Here is a 20,373-nt window from a genome sequence, read left to right as displayed (position 1 = left end):
GCAGAAATTAAATACGACGTACTGAAATGTTGTCTGAGACTTGCTATTTTTGCATTGCTTCTAATTTTCTACATGCAAAAAGAAATGAGTTATGGATTTTACAGTGAAAATACACACTATGCTGAACGCAATTTGTAGTGGTGGCTACTTGTAAATCACTTGAGTTTTACTGTGACTCCACTTCACTTTTGAAGTAAAGGTTGTACTTTTTAATCCTTTACATTAATCTGACAGCTACTTTACATATGAATAACTTGCACATGTGTGGCTTTTACAATAATGCATCAGTAATAATATAAAAATGTAACATAATGACGCCTATATGCATACTTTTACTTTTAATACTTTAAGTAAATTTTATAGCTATACTTTGTATTTCCAGCTTTGAATTTAAGTATTTTTATAGACTGGTATTACTACTTTTACTTAGGCAAAGGATCTAAATACTTGTTTCACCCGGCTACTTGAATGAGTTATCAAAACCGCAAACAAAACTTTCAATAGTTTAATTTTATTCATTTTAATGTAAAAAAGCATACTCAGACCAAAATATAATTAGGTTGTTATTCTGCAAAGAGCAACACACAAATACCACACATCATCGGGGGAAGCAGACCCAAACACTTGGCATAAGAAGCCTTTGTGCAGAAGAAATTTCATCAGCTGAGAAAACACAAAATCCTCAGTCAATCATCATTTCAGGTGACACAGACAGAAAATGCAAAATGACTAGTGAACAACAAAATGCATACTTTGGGGTAGATATTACTTTTTTCATACCTTTAATAGTTATTTCGCACAGGATCCATATCCAAAAATTAAATGAATATTTGACCTTTGTCTGTATGTATAGGTAATTCCATTAATATTCATATTCCACACACACCACGTTTTGCATGTTAAACATTTAAATTGCAAAGTAATTGCAAATGGTATATGTGCAAATGATGTGTGAGAATACACTTTGCTTTTAGTTTTACACCAGGCCTTTTTTTCTTCCTCTTCTGTTGCTAACGTCTAAAAAGATGAAATGACATATCAAGCACAGCCGAACTATTCAAAACAGAAATGTTACACTGAACTCTAACGGAGTGAGATTATTGCCTCCAACTTAACGGAAGCACTGTTAAAAGAGCATAAAAGAGCAACATAGAGCATCAGCGCATTCAATCAGTTCTCAATGAGTTTATTCTAGATCATAAACCATGAAAATACCCCAACAATACTTACTGTGGGGATTTCAACAGGCTCAGAACATGTTCAACAGGTAGCAGTCCTTGAAATTTTGGAGCATTGGACTAATGTTCTATTAGAAAAACACTAGAAATTAAATCTCCTTCATTTACATTTGTCCAAGTCAAATGAGGCATGTGTTTGTGTGCACTTCCTCTGCAACATCTTCTGTCATTCAGGGCAACGTAAATCCCACACAATGAGACAAATGTTAGTGTGCCACCTTATGGACACTGTTGGTACTACTGTTGAGCAAGACTTCTGGAGGAGACGGATAAAGAACAGGGGAAAATATGATACATGAAACCCAGAAAAGAAAAGAAAGAAGCATAGCTTTAACCTTTAGAAATCGTAAAGTCATTACCTGTTATCACCCTGGTTCCATTCAGAAGCATAAATAAGAGGCACAATTCACACCACGCTCTGCTTTTGATGTTATGACATCAAGTTTTAGGAGCAAAATAAGGAAAAATCACTGCAGTAACTGAATCACTCAGTCTGAAGAGCTCAACTTTAGTTTTGTTTTTTTTTTCCTCTACACAGCTCCCTTATTTTCAGACAATTCAGGCAGTGCAGTAAGCAGTCCATCTTGCACATCTTGTGCCAAGTAAAAACAGCATTTTTGAAAAACAATCAGTTCCAGCACCATCTCTCTATTGCTTTAATCACATACATTTAGACACGGCAACAATTAAGTAACAAATTGCCATGGGAGGGATACATTGCATGTATACAAGCGCAAACAAACCTTTTATCAGTCTTTTTTGGTACAACACATTGAGGCAGCCCTTCTTTTGTCCACTCTTGATTGTGCTGTGAACATGCTCACACATCCAAAACAGCACGAGAAAGTGCACTAAACACTGCTCAATGAACAGACGCTCCTGTCTGGGTTTTGTCTCGGTTACATATGAAACGATGAACCAGTAATGGAAAAAGAAAAACCATTCACTACTGCCAATGCTGAGCACCTGTCCAACGTTGAGAGGAGCTTCATTTCAGTACCAATTCACACATAAACAGATTTACAACATTGGTGGCCATGAATGTTTTAAGAAAAGAGGCATCAGCCATCCAACAGGTGTACCATGAGTAGAAAAATAAAACATTTGGAAAGCCAATGTTCGCTTAGCCTCTATTCAAACTACGCAGCAGCAAAAGCAGCAACAGCCCTGGCCAATAGATTTTCGGTTGGACTACACAAAGACACACACACTGTCACACATACAAACATACATGCACATATTCTTTCAATGTGTAAAAATAGAAGATTGAACACAGCTAGTATATAGATAGATAAATCTACTGCTTAAAGGTGGACGTTTCAAATCTGCGTTTTTCCATTAACATCAATCAAGTATCTGTCTAAATCTGATAGATTTATACATCTTTTTCCACTTCTATACATTTTCTATAAAACAGACATGGCTTAAATTAATTGATGATCAAGAGGCCTAAAATTCCTTCTTAATTCTGCTGTGCACTTTTACAAAATCCATCTTATTTACTACAAATAAAAATAAAATAAAAATCCAGCAAATGAAATCAAACCGGTTGAAATATCACTCATGTGTCACTGTATTGTTTGCTTGCTTGGAGAAACAGGAACCATAGGACACAGCAGGCACCCACCTGGGATGTCGTAAGTACAAACGATACAAACGATTGCATTAATTAACCATGGAGGCTGCGGAAGGATGATGGCTGACTGCTGCAAAGTGGCTCAAAGAAGCCGCAAAGAAGGGGATTTACATTCTGAAGCCCCATGTGAAAAATCTCAAATTTAGTGACTGTATCCTGGTCTTAGTGCACAGTAGAAAGTACCCCTGAGTTCTAGGACAGGGTCGGTGCTTTATCATTTCGAGCACCATTGGGGAGGGGAGGGGGTGGCTACGCGTCCGGGGGTCTTCGAGGCTCTTTAGGGAATGGTGGGGAAAAAATATGGTCCTGGGCTAATAGTGCTGAGGGAAGTTTGAGCTGAGAAGAAGCATTACTGGGGGACTATGGTACAGTGGATAAGGCTCTGGTTTACAATGTCATGGTCATCCTTGGTCTCCCCTCCCCAGGCTGCAACCACTCTTTCATATGCAGTCACACTTCTAAGCAGCTAACACCTCCATCACCAGGTTCTTGGGCCGGGGATTTTTCAGATTGCACATTACAGTGACTCTATGTTATTTGCACTTTCTCCTCCCTCCCTTCCTACCTTGTAGGAAACTGTCGCTCTGTATTCCTTTGTCCTACAGTTCATACAGTTTGTTCTCTGGACTGCCCTGACCCATCCCTCCCCCTGTTTATTTCAATGCTCGGTCAATTGCTCGGTTCTCAGGTCCCACAGGCTTAGTGACATGGCTGTTGTGTCACAGCCTCTCCCTACCCCCCAATAGCAGACAGTAGCTGTGTCGAGGGTCTTCAGACATTAATCAATGGGAATTTTGTCCTCTAGTTCCAGTGGGCTGTCCTCAGTGGGCTCCTCACTCTTTCCCAGCTCCTGCAGCTGCTGCCGCCTCTGCACCTCTGCCTTCAGGTTCTCCAGATCCTTTTGGCTAGAAGCGAAATAACAAATAAATGAATAAATGACGTAAAATAGAATCAAAATGTGACTAAATTTACGCTACAGCCTGACCTCTCTTTTACTTATTTCCTCATTCAAAGATGCTGTTGCCAAAAAATTGCCCACTCCTGGTCCTGAGGAGGCCCTGTACTGCATGTTTCTCATCTTTGCATGCTCTATCCACACCCAGTTACCTGGATCAGGTGTTATGTGAATCAATCTCTAATTAGGTGCAGAGCCGTGAGATGAAAAACATGTATTGCTGGAACCTGTCCAAGACCAGGAGGAGGCAGTCTTGTTACAGCTTCCATTTGAAGCCTGCAGTATTCATCAAAATGTTCCAAACAACCTGCAGGCGTCTCACTTTACCTGAGGGGGATAAAGATGATCCCGTTGATAATGTTGAGCTGCTCCAGGACACTGGCCATGCTGGGAGCAGTGAACTGGAATACAGGAAGAAATAAGAACATAGCATCACTGCTGAACGGCAGAGATGAAACAGATGGACGGACAACATGTCTCGACTCGGAGCAGTCACCTTGAGGGGCATGATGCTGGCGTTGGAGCCGTTCTTGTAGATCTCATTCATGGTTCTCTGCAGAGCTACAGCCTGTTGGGTGAGATACTTCAGGTACTCTGAGCTCTCCTTGGTTTTCTCGTGCGCCTCACCCATCTGAGGAGAGAAAAGAAATATTGAGGAAATCACTTCATTACTGACGTAGAGAAGTGTGCCAGTTCCCATCAGTCCCTCGGGGCTCACCTGGTTCTTGTAAATGGTGTAACCCTCTTTTTCGTGCTGCAGTGCGGAGCGGAACTCGGCCTTGCTCTCGTAAACTCTTGCTACCAAATGATGGCTGGAGCAAAAAAGGTATAATGTAAATCATCATGTCACTGGTAATATATCTACTACATGCATATGGATGAAGAAGCTCTCTCCACCTGAGGGCCACTTTGAGGGACCGCAGTCCATGGTACTTTGTGTTGATGGTCAAGGCGTTCTCCAGGAATCTCAGCGATAAATCATACTCCATCACTCCGTGCAGCACCAGCCCGATGTTACTCTGTGGAAAGAGAGCCAAGCAGTCAGCAGCACTGTACACCAAAACGTCTTTGTTCCCACAGCAGGTCGGGTTTTACCGAAGACTTAAATCGGTATCGATGCTCCAGTAAAGACAGCACTCACATCTAGCAGTGCCATCTCCGGGTGGTCTTCCCCGCTGACCAACAACATGAGGTAACGGGCACGATAAAGCAGCTTCAGGGCGGTCGACAGCTGGCCGTTGGCAAAGCAGTAGAGAGCCAAGTGCATCTGAGAAGTGAAGGGAACAACAGGTCAGAGGGACATCAAAAATCTTTAGCTTGAGTTAAAAACTTCCAACATATGGTGTGGTCTCTTACATATTCTTGAATTGTGTTGGGGTGCTCGATGCCAAGGACTCTTTCACTCATCAGAACTGCCTTTTGCTGGTTGCTGAGAGCCTGTGGGAACAAATATCATTGAGCAACAACAACAAAATAATCAATATGGTGCTCGAGTACAAATTAAAGTAGGAGTTGCCATATTTCTGCTGACCTCAGGGTGATCTCCCATGATGTAATTAAGGCGTGCCAGCAGGCGTAAGCAGGCACAGATCTCTACATGCATGGCTCCATATACATTGTTGAAGAGGTTCAGAGCCTCGTTAATCAGCTCACAGCCCTCCTTCAGGAAACCTGGACATGAAAAGGAAGAGTAGATGGATACATTTAATCAAAGCTAGCGATAAGAGGTCTGAAAGTGAAGATTTTCATTCCAAAACCTCCACGTGTTCAGGTCTGTAAACATTTAGTTGACACGTCTCACCTTGCTGCACTTTGGCCTGTCCACTCTGGAAGAAGTGGAAGGCATCTGAGGCTTTGGGGTTCACATGCTTTACAACAGGGAAAATATTCAGGATGTCCTCCTCCGTGAAGGCAGGCTTGTGGCGGCTGTCAAAGTTATACTCCTTTATCAGGATCTAGAAGGCAAATGAAAAGTGTGAAGGAAAAATCATAAAGGACATTTGGTTTAGAGGTGTCGGGAAGTCACGATAGGCAAAATGAGCCTCACCTGGATGCCAGTTTTGATTGAAATCTCTCTGAGCAGAGTGGTTTTCTGGAGGCCGTATTTCTCCACCACCTGGTCCACACTTTCACTGAACAACAAAGCATTTCAAGACAGGTTATTTGAACAAATAAACACACAAAATGGAAAAATGGAAAAAAAAGAGCTCGAACACTTGTTTCACACCAACAGATGGGGGCCCTCACCACTGTATGGTGAAGTGATAATAGCTCTGGGCCTCTGAGGCGATGTTCTTCCACAACTCGTTGGGCGTCAGGCTGGCCCACGCCGTGTTGTCACCGCCGCCGGGGACCCTGTTGCGACGTTTGCGGCTTTTGCGGCGCGACACCAGCTCGTCGGGAGGCAGGTGGGCAACAGCGTCGGGGAAGGAGCTCAGGAAGCAGTTTAGGAAATGGCTTACAGCAGCAGACAGGGCAGACAACTCCACACCCTACGAAGATAAGAAAATACAAAATCAAATTGCAAACACTTTTATACTAAGGTACACGTATTCACAATAAGTAGCTGCTTATTAGCATGCATGATAGCAGCATATTGGCTCTTTATCAGTCATTAGAAAGCATGTGATAATGCCATATTCTCCAACTACAAAGCCATTAACTAAGATTTTCCCCTGATACCCTACAAATTACTTGCTGTACATGAATTAAGATCTTAATAACCTAAACCTTAATAGCCTTCACCCCCAGAATAGGGCGTTAATAAGTGCTTTATCACGGCCAATCAAGAACCAATATGCTACCAATATGCATGCTAACAAGCAGCTAGTCAATGCTGAATATGTGTACTTCAACTTGAGATGTGAACATCAAAATAAATTGGGTTTTTATTTTAAACAGGCTAGAAGATGCATGTTGAGTGTTACCAACCTGGAGGTATGTCTTGAAGATATGTTTTGCGCATCTGGTGATCAGCTCACTGATTCCTATTCTCTAAAGGTTTGGAAAAGAAAATATTAGAATGACAAAATACATGAGGCAAAAGTATGTGATGGTGGTGGTTGGAGTCATGGCTCACATAGAAGTGCTCCAGCTGGGCTTTGGCAGGGGTCTTGTCCACAAACTCCAGAACGGAGCCTAAATAGCGGACGTTGATGCCTCTCTGGTGCAAGGCCTCGGTCAGTGTGGCTCCATCCATGGGCAGCGCGCTATGGTCCAAACAGTCTTTAACCTGGTCACCAAACAAACACGCATACACGGCTTTAAACTCAGATGCACAAATGGAAAACTCAACCCCTGCTTGATCTGGATCCGTGTCACTCACCAGTGATGGGATCTGACAGGACACCAGGAAGGCTGCAGCATCTTTGAGAAGCTGCTTCTGCTTCTGGACGTCATCTGTGCTGTCGTCTGGGAAACGTACTCCTGGTTCAACAACACACACACACACACACACACACACACACACACACACACACACACACACACACACACACACACACACACACACACACACACACACACACACACACACACACACACACACACACACACACACACACACACACACACACACACACACACACACACACACACACACAATCGTTTCTGGGCTTATATTTTCCTACGAATAAGTGTCATTCTCACACTGCTCCAAAAATAATCTGGAGCCAAATGTGCTAAAAATAATTACAGTCAAGAAGGAAAGTAGGCGCCGACAGCTCAGGGAGTGAAAATGGATGAAGTACTACACTTATCTTGGCTGCTCTTCAATTAAAGGGGTAACAGTTTAATTATTTTCTAAGATTATACACTGCAGTTTCATAGTTTTTTAAAGACACACTGTAAATACGGGATAGTTTCAGCCAGTATTTGCTAACACTAGCACTTTACATGACACCAAACACTGGTCTAAAATGAGTGTTTTGACATTTGGTTTTCCTCATATAATATCCTAAACCTATGAGGGTTCTTGAATGCCTCCTCTTTTCTGGCTACAGCTCATTTCAATATCAGTAAAATCGTTGGTTATATATAGCTTCCATTGATCACACACTGTAAAGCGACTGTCAAGCTTCCACATAAGATGAATCGTCCTCGTCGTGCTTACCAGGGGAGAAGATGTCCGGGTTGAATCGAATGTCAAAAGATGTGTTGCTGATGGAGCCCACTGCCTTGCAGGCATTGAGGACCACTTCACGGCTTTTGGGGTCTGTTTGTGATGAGGATGCAGATGCAAAAATGTTAAAGTAATGGCGACAGACACGTCATGTTTGACACTTTAAACCACGTCCACATTAAGCCAGAGTCCTCCCAGAAACTGCTGTTCAAAAGTGCTCCTTTTAGTCTGTTTGGGGTAAACTGTGTCATCACTTTTTCAATTTCTTCTTTGTCTTGTTTGACAGAGACCGAGCACATTAACAGTAAGAGTTAATGAGTCAATACAGCTGATCACACAGTACAGACAGCATCACTGATGTTGTAAGTCAAGACAGCTTCAGTCATAACATAGTGGTCGGATGAGCTTATTGTAGACATGGCCTGAATCGAGTACACCACCATCATTTCAAAGCTGTAGACAACCGACTACAAACACCACAGATCAGCTCACTGTTTGACAAGCAGATTACCCTTTGATTTAGGATCAATGGCGCATCACACAAATCAACCAACACGGGATTATTTCTGCATTCTAAAACACATTTGGATTAATGGATAAAGCAAATGATAAGTCTGTTTATTGGATCAAATCCCACAGCAAAGGCACCACAGGCTGGGACAGTGAGTGACGGGCTGATGGGGGGGCTGAGCAGGGACAGCTAGTCTGGTGGGAAGAAGCCACGACAAACCAGGACCTGACTGTGTGAGAACGCAACTGTTGTAATGCTATGGACGCGCGCGCACACACACACACACGCACGCACACGCGCGCGCACACACACACACACACACACACACACACACACACACACACACACACACACACACACACACACACACACACACACACACACACACACACACACACACACACACACACACACACACACACACACACACACACACACACACACATTTTCTCTGACATTCGCAGCATTAAGACAACTATTTTTGGTTAAATACTAGTGCCCTAATAAGCACTACTTTTTCTACACCACTATCCACCAGAGTAGCCCCCCCCCCCCCCCCCCCCCCCCGCGCCGCCCTGGCCATATTGCTTTGGGGTATTGTTTGGACATACCAATACAAGATCCGTCTTCGGCAACTAAGGTCTCCGCCAGCTCTTTGGCCTGAGCTAATCCTGGAATACTTTCCTCAAGCTCCTTACCCTCCAGTGGGCTCTTGCATTCCCCGTTCTGGGTGGTTGTGAGGTCAAGAGGCCCGTTTGTGGTGGGCTTCGAGGAGCTCTCTTCACCGTCAGTCGCTGCCTCTGAGGCAGCAGAGGTGCTGTTGTCTGTCTGGCTTGTGTTGTCCGTGGAGGCCTCTGTTGCACTGGAAGACTCTGATGCAGTGGTCTGTGTCTGCGTCGTGTCAGCATTGCTCTCTGAGGGGGTTTCAGAGGTTTCTGTGATGGCAAGTGCGTCAGTTTTAGTGTCCTTGTTTGCTTTCTGCTGCATGAGCTGTAACGCTGCCATCTTCATGAAGAGAAGATATCTGAGGGGAGGGACACAATCAGGTGAACACATGTAGAAACTCTCCTGACGATGGAAATGTGATCACACAAACACACAAGCACACACACCTGTGCTCAACAAAGGCCTCGATGAGCTCTTGGCGTAGACAAGCCAGGCGGTGGCGGTGCTGGCGGGGGAAGCCTTGACGCTGACTCTCTGGAGGCAGCTCCTCTCCATCCACAGGCAGGAAGTTGAGGTCAGGGGGGAAGGTGCGAAGAAGGTCCAGAATATAGTGTCTGCCATCATTTCCAATGATGCCCTTACACTCGACGGAGGAGCACAGCTCCACCGTCTCGTTTTTCTCGTTCAGCACATTGTGCCTCTGGACCTGCAACCGACATGCAGTACATGGAAATGTTAAGAGACAAAGGATCAAAATACACAGTATGTATTAATACACATTTAATGCTCTAGTGAGTATTTACTGCAGCATGATAGGTATGTGGGATTAACTCATGAACATGGACGCTGTAGTGTATTATGTCACCCAGTGTGAAGTTAGAGACTAAACTGTTTTTGGATATGAATGCAGGTCACAGAGAGGTAAGTTATATCAGACTTTGGTTACACAGGAAATAGTGGGATCAATCCATTATTGGATTTGGTCTGTTCATGGGAGTTTTTGACCATAAGAAAAATGAAGAACACCACCAGACTTCTCAATTAAGACAAAATGTTTGCACTGTGCAGTAAGTGAAGTTAAATAATAGAGACAATAGTGGTGTTACTGACCTTCAGTGGCCTGCTGGTCTTCTCCAGCAGCTCCAGGTATTTGCTGTGAGACACAACTGTCTTTCCAAAGTCAATGGAGCCGTAGATGACGCTCTGCTCCTGCTCACGCTCCAGGATACCAGGGATTATGGACTGGGCAGTGACACGGTAGCCTCTGTAGTCCACCACTACTGTCCCCAGAGTGTACAGACCCTCCACGTCCACTGCCCCGTAAGCCCGTACCCCGTTCAAGTCATTGGTGGGCGCGGCGTGGGCAGCAGCATCCCCACCCAGCTCACGATAGTGGTCCCGCACATCAAAGCCCAAGCTAAAGAAGATGTTGTTCCAGATGAACATCTGCATGCGTGTCTCCTCACCAGGGTTGATGGCCATGACATTGCCATCGATGACTGCCATGGCGCCTCGAGTGGCAGCTGCTGCAAAGTCACTGTGGACCTGCAGGACAAAAAATGATTCTGTATCATCTGCACTCTACTGTGACTCATCTTTTTTGACACGTTAAGCCACTATGACCTGATTCACACTACGGGACACAAAAACCAGAGGGCTGTACCTTGAATATGGCCCTCTCCCTCAGCAGACGTTCAGGCAGGTTCTTCCTGGGCAGCTCTCTGGTGGTCTGCAGCTCCTCGTTCCAATCTCTGGTCTGAAGACAAATCAGCACGAAAACACTTATCAACATTGGAAAAATACCACAGTATCCATCTGCCTGATGTGCTGCTGCCTTCAGCTGTGCTCACCTGTCCAGGTATGTGCTCCTCATAACCCAGGCGGGAGGTGTAGGCGTCCTCAGCTCGAACGCAGTCCATGGCGTGGTCTACCTGCGGAGCTGTCCAGCTGTACACCTGGAAAGGCGTGGCTATCCTCTCAAACGGGTGTCTCTGGACCCTGCAGTAAAAACACAGACGATGGACGATGAATACTCAAGTACAAAGACACTGAGTATGAAGGGTAGGGAAACATGAGCTAACGTGGAGGGAAAGAGACATTTATACCTTTTCTTCTGCAGGGCAGTGAAGTTCTTCTTGAAGGCAGGGCTGATCTGGCTCAGCAGCTCCACCAGTGAATGGCTCAGGAAGCTGGGGTTGGCTGGCTTAGGGTTGAAGGTGTAGGTAGTAGATCTGGAACACACACATCACCATTATTCAAATTATTATGGCTTGTTATAATGGCTATTTGTGACAAATACTAACTAACAAATACTAACTGTCTACTAACTTTAAACCTTAATGACTACTTAAATCTGTATAGGAAGTACTTCTCCTGTAGCTCTCTCAAACTTCTCCAACAAATGTCCAACTAGAAACTACCAGACAGTATGAGAGGAACTTCAAACGGCTGTGATCAAGTTGTTAGAAACAGAAAGATAAACCTGCTCCACAGACCAATTCCACTTTCCAATGCAATCCAATTACAGCTCATTAATTTGACTGCTAAGTCCTCGCTGGCATCCAAAACAAATCCAAAACCAGGATCCTGAAACTATTAATACACCACTGCTTGTGCCTGCATCTCTATCAGTACTTCAAGTAGCGTGGGATCATGGGAGTTGTTGTCTTCCGAGGTAAAGAACCACTAACGTTATGCAGAAAAGTTCATGGAGGAGGTAAAGATTTAAAGTTTTATCTTCTCTCTGAAGTTTCCTTCAGCACATTGCCACTGACAGACGACCAAATGTGACACAGCTTGAATAAAATCCCAGATTTCCCAAAATATAAGTATGTCTGTTATATTGAAATGTTTGAATAGTTTGCACTCTTGCACTTCTGGTCAGCTGATTGTGTAAAAACTGTACAAACATCAAAAGTTTATGGAGCTTAATGTCAAAGAGTTCCCTGCAGTGAAAACATGGACATGAGATGGATGTTGACTGACTGGTTGAGGTAGAAGCCGCGTGTAGAGGCAGTGACGCTGACATGGCGCTCCTCCACAGTCACAATGTACAGGTACATGAGGTCACCGTGCATCTTCCTGTTTCCAGGCGGAGGGTTCCAGCCGCTCATGGTCAGAACCTTCAGGCACTGCATGGGCTGTTGGGGGTGTTGAATAAGCCAAAGGAAAGAATTTTAAAATTCATTCTCTTATTTGACAACTTTCATGTTGAGTTTGGCTTTCTTTATAAATGGTTTCCAAGTACTTCAAAAATATTAATGGCCCAACACAGGGCAGCTTCTCACCTTCCAGTCCTTGTTCTGTGGCTGGAGGGGCACCAGGGGGCGCTCTTTGCTGCCGGGCAGGATGTGCTCTGGGGGAGTGCAGTCAATCTGCTCCAGCTCGTTGCCCTTCTTCTTCCGCTTGCCGCTATCTGCAGTCACAGAAAAACAAGCGTGGTGAAAGTCTGCAGTCCACCTGCATGTCGCTGCACACACACAAACACACACATTGAAATGCACGCTCCAGATGGCTGAACACACAGCACACAGGCAACCTAAAGGTCTCACACAGTGCCGTACCTCCGAGGTCTCCATCAGTGAAGATGCTGAGGAAGGAGAGGGAGTTGCAGTCCACTCCATTGTAGGCGTCTGAGGGGTCCAGGCTTTTCAGGAGGTCTCTGATGTGACGCACATGGATGCGGGCCTCGCGTACTGTGTAGGGCTCTGGAGAGAAAGAAAATAAACGATTAGCAGGCGGTGAGCGGTTTGACGAGTAACAGACTAATGGATGCTTTAAATGAACTATAACTCAGTTTGCTTTAGTCGCTGCCTGCAGCTACATGTGGCTGATGTTGAGAAATGTTCAGGTTTCGCGGGTTTCAGCTGTCAACGCTGTCTGGCCTTCATTAAAAGGTATATTTGTCTTCACACAGCCTGGTTAGTCAAAGACAGTTTCATTGCACACCAGCAAGGATGAAGTGAAATGCAGCACTACACATCTATGCAGCACTTGACGTTTGCTTCAGTGTGTAGAGGGTTACAATCTGCAGCCTTTTGACTTTACTTATTTGAAGTTAAGTACAGTATCAAATCATTCAGCCCTCTGTTAATTATGAAGTAAGCTGCAACATATTGCCTCTATTTTGCCTCTTTGCACCACAAGAGCTGTGAGACAAAGCCGAGTGTGAAGAAAAGCCTCTGGGTCTGACCTTCCACCACTTTGAGCAGCGAGCCCTCCTGCAGGCCCTCGATGGACTTGAGCTCAGCGAAGTTGTCCAGCACGTTTCCATCGAGCTGCAGGGAGAAGCAGGTGCGGTGGCAGGTGTCCTCGCGGTCCATCAGCACCTGATGGATCTCCTGTACCATTTCCTGGGGAGACACCTGGTGCAGACGGGTAGGGAGGGAGAGGACATGATGCAGCCAAGTACAGCTTCAAAAACACTGTCATGCTCATACTGCGGCGTAACACAGTGTTCCAACTAAAAACAGCCCTGGAGCAGCACCCACTCCCATGTCACATGATCCACGAAGGTCAGTTTCAGTATTAGATCCGGTGACAGTCACAGGGTAAATGGCAGAAATATACAGTTTAGTTCTTTCAGGTGGTGTCATCATCTGTCTGAACACCTGTCTCAATGAGCTGCTTGTGAGGCACCAATCCTTACCTGCAAGTCAAATGGCTCTGTTCCAGGCGCCTGGATCTTAACGGTGAAGCCTGTGTCCTGGATCACGATCACTTCCTGTTCGTTAGACTCCTCTCCTCCGTCCGCCTCGCCGTTGCCATCCTGCTTTGACTCTGCCTCCTCCGCATGACCATGAGCCCCGTCACCGTTCACCATGGCTGTATCTGCACTGTGCCCTGCGACGGATGAGACACAGAGGTCATCGGTCTGCTAAGCATGTAGTGATGGAGGATTTGACAGCTCTGAACGAAGCATTCAAAAAGGAGGACGGTCGCATTTCAGCAATCGCTTCCCACATTTTATATAGAAAAAGGAAAAGAAAAAACATGCATACTCTATTAAATAAATCTTACTATTATTCTCATTATTATTAACATTGGATTTTTTTTTTGTTTTTCAGTTGAATTATATTTAAAGTTCAAGTTCAGACAGTCAGTCATGCAGAGTAAGTCATCCTGACAACACAAACAGCAGACTGTTTCCTACCACATGAAAACACATAGACACTGCCAGGCAGCCAGGTCACCAACAAAGCACACAGACCCACAGGCTGGATGACCTTACCATGAAACATTCATGAACGGGTGAGCAGAGCTCGGATACAGTACTTGTGCCGTGGTGGTTTGATTCCAATATCAGTGAATTCATCACAAACAGAATATGGGCGAAAGGCTGAAGACCTTCATCAATCATCTACTGGACAAGCTGTCAGAAGAAAGCTGAAACTCCAATGATTGTACAAATGATTGTACCAAGACATTAAACAATGAGTAACCAGCAGTTCTTTTCAGCTAATCTGGACTAAAAGCATCTAATTTCCAACACCAACCTGCTGAAACCAACACTGTTGCAACACTGGAGGGAGTTCAGCCAAGAAGCCTTGAGGGGCTGATTAGGAACAATTTCAGCCTTCACAAGAGGGAATTATTGCTCACTTTCAGGACTGATTGTGGCAAATAACATCTGCAAAGTTAGCTAGTAACATTCACCAGCTGCTCTTAACTCTTTTATAAACATTCAACCTGAAATGACAGTTACTCATTATCATTATAAACTAAACATGATGTGTAAAATCTGAGTTCATGAAAGAGGGGCCGGCTAGAAGAGAACTGGACTCATTATACAAACTATGCATTACATACGCTATATATTTCCCACTTTTTCTTGAGAAGGCAAGAGTGAAGGTGAGGAGGAACGATATGAATAAACATTAAGTTCTGGGGTGCTTGAATTCAAAGGAGCCGGGTTGAGTATGTGGATGCCCGACACCTGTTTTCTCTCACTGGGACACGACTGCCGCCAGCCAGCGTGTCCTTGCTCACTGTCAAGGGTAAACAGTGTGAGGGTTACTGAAGAGAAGGGGCCAAAGGGAGGGGTGGGGCCCCGGGTGGGAAGGAACGCACTGAAATGGTAGAGGAGTGGGGGGAGGAGAGAGGGGCCACGCTCTGAACAACAAACAACGGCTCCACAGCAGACATGCAAGTTGATAATGTTACACCCCAGAACACAATACGGGCTCTGTGTTAAGCGTCTTTGTTTTCAGCATCAGTATGGAAACGTGGCATTTCTTATCAGATCTGAGCTCTGAATGTCTGAGAGATTGAGACAATGTCAACAGCTACTTAAGTAATTCTCCTTCATAAACCTGCAATACCTGATTCTTTTTGACTAACGCGACACTGACATGTCACCTTTTAAGTTGTCAGCTCATTTACATAATGCAGAAGTTAGAGACAAACATTATCAGTCATTTGGAGTCATGTGACCAGCCACCTGGGCAATGCAAGTCCAGTATTTTGCTGTCTTTAGCTCTGTTTTGGTCTCTACCATAGACAGCATAATGAGGGGACGGAGCCTGCAGGTCTGAAAGTGAAGCCAATGTCAAAGTAGCTTAAAACCTGCAGTTTTACTAATGACCAGCAGGAGGCGACTCCACTGGCTGCAAAAAGAAGTCTGACTGTGTGTAAGCTTATGAGAAAATTACCCAATTTCTCACTTGATTTATGACCTCAGTAAACAATCCCTTAATGAGTTTACGGTCTCAATCACTTGTTTCAAGTCTTCTTCAACACAGCAGGATGTGTGTTTTGTAAATTATGGTCTCATTCAGAAGCAAACCGGACAATAAATCAGGGTATGCGTTCGGGCGTGGCTGCCTTGTTATTGACAAGTCGCTACCGCAGCGTGTCCTCGTGTTGTCAGTCAGATCCAATCAGGATAGAAGTATCGCCATGCGTATCGTCCCCAGCTCCATCCTCTGGTCCAAATATGGTCACTTCTGGCTCCAAAAATTCAAGACGGCTTCAAAACAACAAACTAATGAAATATAGATTATAGCCACTTTAATAGGCAAATACTTTAATTGCCATACTTCAGTGATCTTTCGAGACTGTCTTTTTACTTTACCTCTCTTTTAACTCCAACAAACCGCAGATCAGTTATAAAGCAATTAAGTGGGAAGGTGCTATTTAATGAGGAATATCAAGTAAAGTGGCTTTAAGTTGTCAGCTCGTAGCGTTCATTCATTTAGGAGCAGGAGGACAAAGTACCAGGAGCACTGTGATTGATGAGGCAATCCAGCAGCCCATGTGTTGCAAAACTGACCCAATTTGTCCCTCAGTAATGAAGGCTCAGAAAGTTCAGAAGGGAATGGGGGGTGAAGAGAGAGGAGAGGCTACAGTTTAACAGCAAACTGGGCAAATCTCATGTCTGCTATTGTTTAAAGGGGAAGGAAGTGGATATAAGGAGGCACTGAGATTTTTCCTCCATGCACTTCCTGTTGAAGTGAGATAAGGAGGTGAGACATAATGATTTGATGGTGGTGAATGACAGGATGACACAGCAGTTTAATCTCATGTGATGGGAGAAGCAGGATTGCCCAAGATGTGACGTTTCTAGTTTGCGTATTCATTAGGAAACATTCATGGTAACTCATTAAAGACATGATGGGCTAGACAAGCAAAAACGTCATGTCCTGTAGCTGTCTGTGTTGTTTTTTATTGAAAGGTGTAAATCAAGATTTTTAAGGAACAATTAGAGATTTACATACAGTTTCTACCCCTGTAACATTTGGTTGTATCGGGCTGATGGAAATTATTGAGAGATCAAGAGACCAACTCCCTGTGAGTACCTCACCTCTGAAAACACTAATGTTGACAAGAGTTAAAAACTTTACACAAAACAACAGATCTGATAGACTTTTTCACCAAAATCATTAAACCGTGAGGTGAACACTGTCACGACCCCCCCCCCCACCACACACACACACACACACACACACACACACACACACACACACACACACACACACACACACACACACACACACACACACACACAAATGGGGCTGCACAGTTACCTCCAGGGGTGATGTAAGGAATCACTGAAACAAGGACATCAAACAGATAACGACAGAAGAAAGCCCCAAAACAGACCCAACAAAACACTTGTGTCAGCTTTACGCCAGGTTTACACTGTAACTGACCCATTAAACCTCTCTGAGTCAAACCGCAAACTCATGGTGATAGTTCAGAAAATCTCTTTCAGTTTGTTACCTCAGCCTACTTCTCTTGATAACAACAAAAAAATAAATCCAGCTGCCAGCCAGTCCCACTCGGTGGGACACTGGCTGCTGCCATGGCAGCATTAACCAGCCAGACAACCCTGAAAACAACAACAACAACAACAACAACAGACAAGGTCTGTCTGTAATCGGGTTTGCTGCAGAACAAGGAGGGAACCTCCTGATGGACAGACAGACCCTGAGACATGCGTCTGAATGAGCAATATCAATGAATCAATACTGGCCAGCAATGAATAACAAAAACATTCCTCAACTCGACATAAAATGCCATGAGAGCATGCGAGGCTACAGCTTTATTATACAATTTAGAGGTAAAATACATTTAAGTTCATCCAAATGAAAATGAAAACTTGATTGATTGATTCAAAGCATTCAAATGAAAAAGGCACAAATCCTCTAGTTTCAGTTTCTCAAATATGATCACCTGCTCCCTTGCTCAATTTCATATCAGTGCCAATTAAGTATCTTTGAGTTTTCACCTGCTGATCAAACAAAAGGAGCCATTTTACAATTACATCTTGGAATGAAGGAATTTGTGACAGACAATTTAAGACTAAAAAATGAGATGATTACTGTGGAACAGGAAAAACAAAATTCCTCTACATTAAATTATACTTTTTTCTTCTAAAGGTCTGCAGTTTATTCTCCTCAGCCATTAAATACTCAGAAGAATCATGACTGGCTTTATTAGCCAAAGGTCTGTACATACAGCAGGATTTAGACTGTTTTTTCATTCATCTCGATGTTGTAACACATGAACTGACATACAGCTCAGAACAAAGACAATAAATACTAAACAAATAAAGACAAAGACAAGCAGGAACCAGATAATGTGACTTTGCAATTATCCAAATAGGTTCTAATCACTGTTTCAGCTCTAAAATGCAGCATCCACTGCTCCATGTGGGCTCGTGGAAGAGCTGAAAGACTGGACAGCACATGCCCAAGTCATCATCCAGCCAAATAACCGGAGGAATAGCATGCAACCAGCACAGAGGTTCATCCATAAAGCTGCATAAGTTCATCTCCTGACAGCTACAGCAGTCAGCACTCTCTCCTGACTTTCCCGATGAAATGACACAGGCAGAGAAAATTCAAGGTCCCACATGTGGCACAGAGACGGGCTGCAGCAGTGACTTTTGGTGCTCTCTATATTGTGTAACGTTAATTTCACCGGCTGACAGTCCACGTCTCCGTTTAATCCTTCTCCGCCGAAAACAGAACGCTGCGAGCCACAACCACTTCCTTTTATCTCACAGTATACTCACCAGCTTACAGGTCTGTTCATGTATTATTAGCGTAACCTTCCCTCTCACAGTGCACGCACCATCATGACTTTTTCTACGACAACCAGCTTCCGCTTCCCGGTCGAGTAGGGACACTCGACGTAATCTTCCGCGGCGGGGGGAAGAGGAGGACCACTTGGAGTGTTATCACGGACCGCTGGGCACTTCATTCAACTGTCATCTCAAAAGTTCATTTTAAAAACGTAAAAACGAGGGAATGCATATATCACATAGCTTGTCGGACATATGTCCCTTCGTTATAAAGTACACCATGTGTGCGAACCCCCCTGTGTTCATGTGAGCAGTGTGCGCCTCCACTGAAGGTGACCTTCAGTTCAGTCCTCTGACATGCTGTTACCGAACATGTGCGTCAATACGAGTGAGCACAATACAACCTGCTGCATTGTACTAAATGCCCAAATCATGTGCTACGTATCTGGCTTGTGTTTTACTTACAAAAACCCGTGTATTGTGCTCGTCTTTTGGGCATGACACGCCGGCTACTTGCTAGTTAGCTGATTTGGCACAGAGCTAACTAGATGCACACTCGCTGAGGTGGCTAATGTTAGCATACCGGCTGTTTGGGTTAGCACTGTGTGCCTGCAGTGTCAAGTTGAGCTACATGCTAAAAGTTATGACTATTATAACTCTGCATGGATATAGACATTGATCTGATCACGTGGAGGCTGCCAGCGTGCTAATTAGCTTAGATGAGTCAAAATACATCCCATCATTAACCCCGGACAGCTAACTTATTTAGCAGATGCTGCCAGGGGGACTCACTAGACTTGCAGAGGCTACGAAGGAGATGGTAGGGAGGAGGAGGGGGTAAACCCCACAGACAGACCACCACCTTGGGTTTGAGGACTTTTTAGGCACTTAAAGAGGCATGAAGATAAATGTTAGTGGATGCTATGCAGAGACAAAGACAACAAAACATTTAATAAACCACACTGAAAACAGTAAATGCACAGTGATGCTGGCTATATGACGCTGTACTGGTAGGCGTAATCCGTGTATTTATTGTGCACTTTAGGTTTTTTAACAGCAGACATGAATGGGTCAGGCTGCTGCAGAGTCTCACCACAACCGCAGGAGTCCTTCAGACTCGTCTTGCTGGTGTCTTTGCTGTCCTGGGCTCCATCCCCGGCTTCCGCAAGATCAACCGGATTACAGTTGGGCACTGACGCCGGGATGTCATCTGTCTTGCTCACCATGGTCGGCAGTCAGTGTGCCAAAAAAATCCCCCAGCAGTGTTGCTTGAATATGCGAGTCTGTAAAAGAAATACAAAAAATCTGCTTCTTCGGCTAACGCAGGCTAGCTGGCTACATGCGAAGGGTACAAGCTTACAAAAACAAGTCTACCGAGGAAGGACAGTGCTGTACATGGTGGTGATCACACGTGGTTTTCTCCTCCCCTCCTCTTGACCTCTTTGCCTTTGCGTTGCACTTCTCCACCCACTAAGCGTGGCGCTACGGAAAGCCAAATGCGACAAATCGCTTTTTACAAACTCCTCTTTGAAACGATTTTTTGTAGACAGTGTCTTTTGCACTGGAGATAAACTAGGAATAATGGCTAAGTGGAGGGACAAATTGTCACTAAACTGTTTTCAAAATCTCAAGCAAATATTAGTTTGACTGAACTGATATTTGACAGGTTGGACAGATGTCATCAGCTCCTGTCAGTCACCTTCACACTGCTCATTGACAGG

At 44.4% G+C, this 20,373-nt stretch overlaps 1 protein-coding gene across 3 annotated transcripts; it reads right to left on the bottom strand.

Annotated features, from left to right (window-relative positions):
* Positions 1-499: 499 nt before the first annotated feature.
* cluha (clustered mitochondria (cluA/CLU1) homolog a) lies at positions 500-20,054 on the bottom strand. 3 transcript variants are annotated; one of them, XM_070970236.1, is made up of 27 exons: positions 19,746-20,054; positions 13,775-13,968; positions 13,319-13,490; positions 12,690-12,833; positions 12,414-12,541; positions 12,112-12,266; positions 11,232-11,357; positions 10,977-11,124; positions 10,790-10,882; positions 10,237-10,671; positions 9,573-9,832; positions 9,072-9,484; positions 7,941-8,042; positions 7,155-7,255; positions 6,909-7,061; positions 6,761-6,823; positions 6,077-6,321; positions 5,877-5,961; positions 5,631-5,784; positions 5,361-5,500; positions 5,186-5,266; positions 4,971-5,096; positions 4,727-4,848; positions 4,548-4,641; positions 4,326-4,460; positions 4,157-4,230; positions 500-3,779 (listed from the first exon to the last, which is right to left on the bottom strand). In XM_070970236.1, the coding sequence occupies exons 1-27, from the start codon at positions 19,876-19,878 to the stop codon at positions 3,653-3,655; spliced, it is 4,203 nt and encodes a 1,400-aa protein (XP_070826337.1). In that variant the 5' UTR covers positions 19,879-20,054; the 3' UTR covers positions 500-3,652. The 3 variants fall into 3 exon arrangements, with proteins under 3 accessions (XP_070826337.1, XP_070826339.1, XP_070826340.1); XM_070970238.1 differs by having other exon boundaries at positions 9,159-9,484; XM_070970239.1 differs by lacking the exon at positions 19,746-20,054 and adding an exon at positions 18,644-18,711.
* Positions 20,055-20,373: the final 319 nt, after the last annotated feature.

This window comes from Chaetodon trifascialis, chromosome 9 (assembly GCF_039877785.1).
Source record: "Chaetodon trifascialis isolate fChaTrf1 chromosome 9, fChaTrf1.hap1, whole genome shotgun sequence".
Classification (NCBI taxonomy): domain Eukaryota; kingdom Metazoa; phylum Chordata; class Actinopteri; order Chaetodontiformes; family Chaetodontidae; genus Chaetodon; species Chaetodon trifascialis.
The sequence above is the reverse complement of the archived record's forward strand: the minus strand, read 5'-3'. Positions and strand labels throughout refer to the sequence as shown.

Bases quoted from the DNA above. Each gene is read 5' to 3' on its own strand.
- cluha (XM_070970236.1), bottom strand. From the start codon at position 19,878: ATGGTGAGCAAGACAGATGACATCCCGGCGTCAGTGCCCAACTGTAAT. The intron at 10,883-10,976 runs GTGAGCACAGCT...ATTTGTCTTCAG, and splicing joins AGGAGCACATACCTGGACAG to ACCAGAGATTGGAACGAGGA. The intron at 7,062-7,154 runs GTGAGTGACACG...TTTGGTGACCAG, and splicing joins CCTGTCAGATCCCATCACTG to GTTAAAGACTGTTTGGACCA.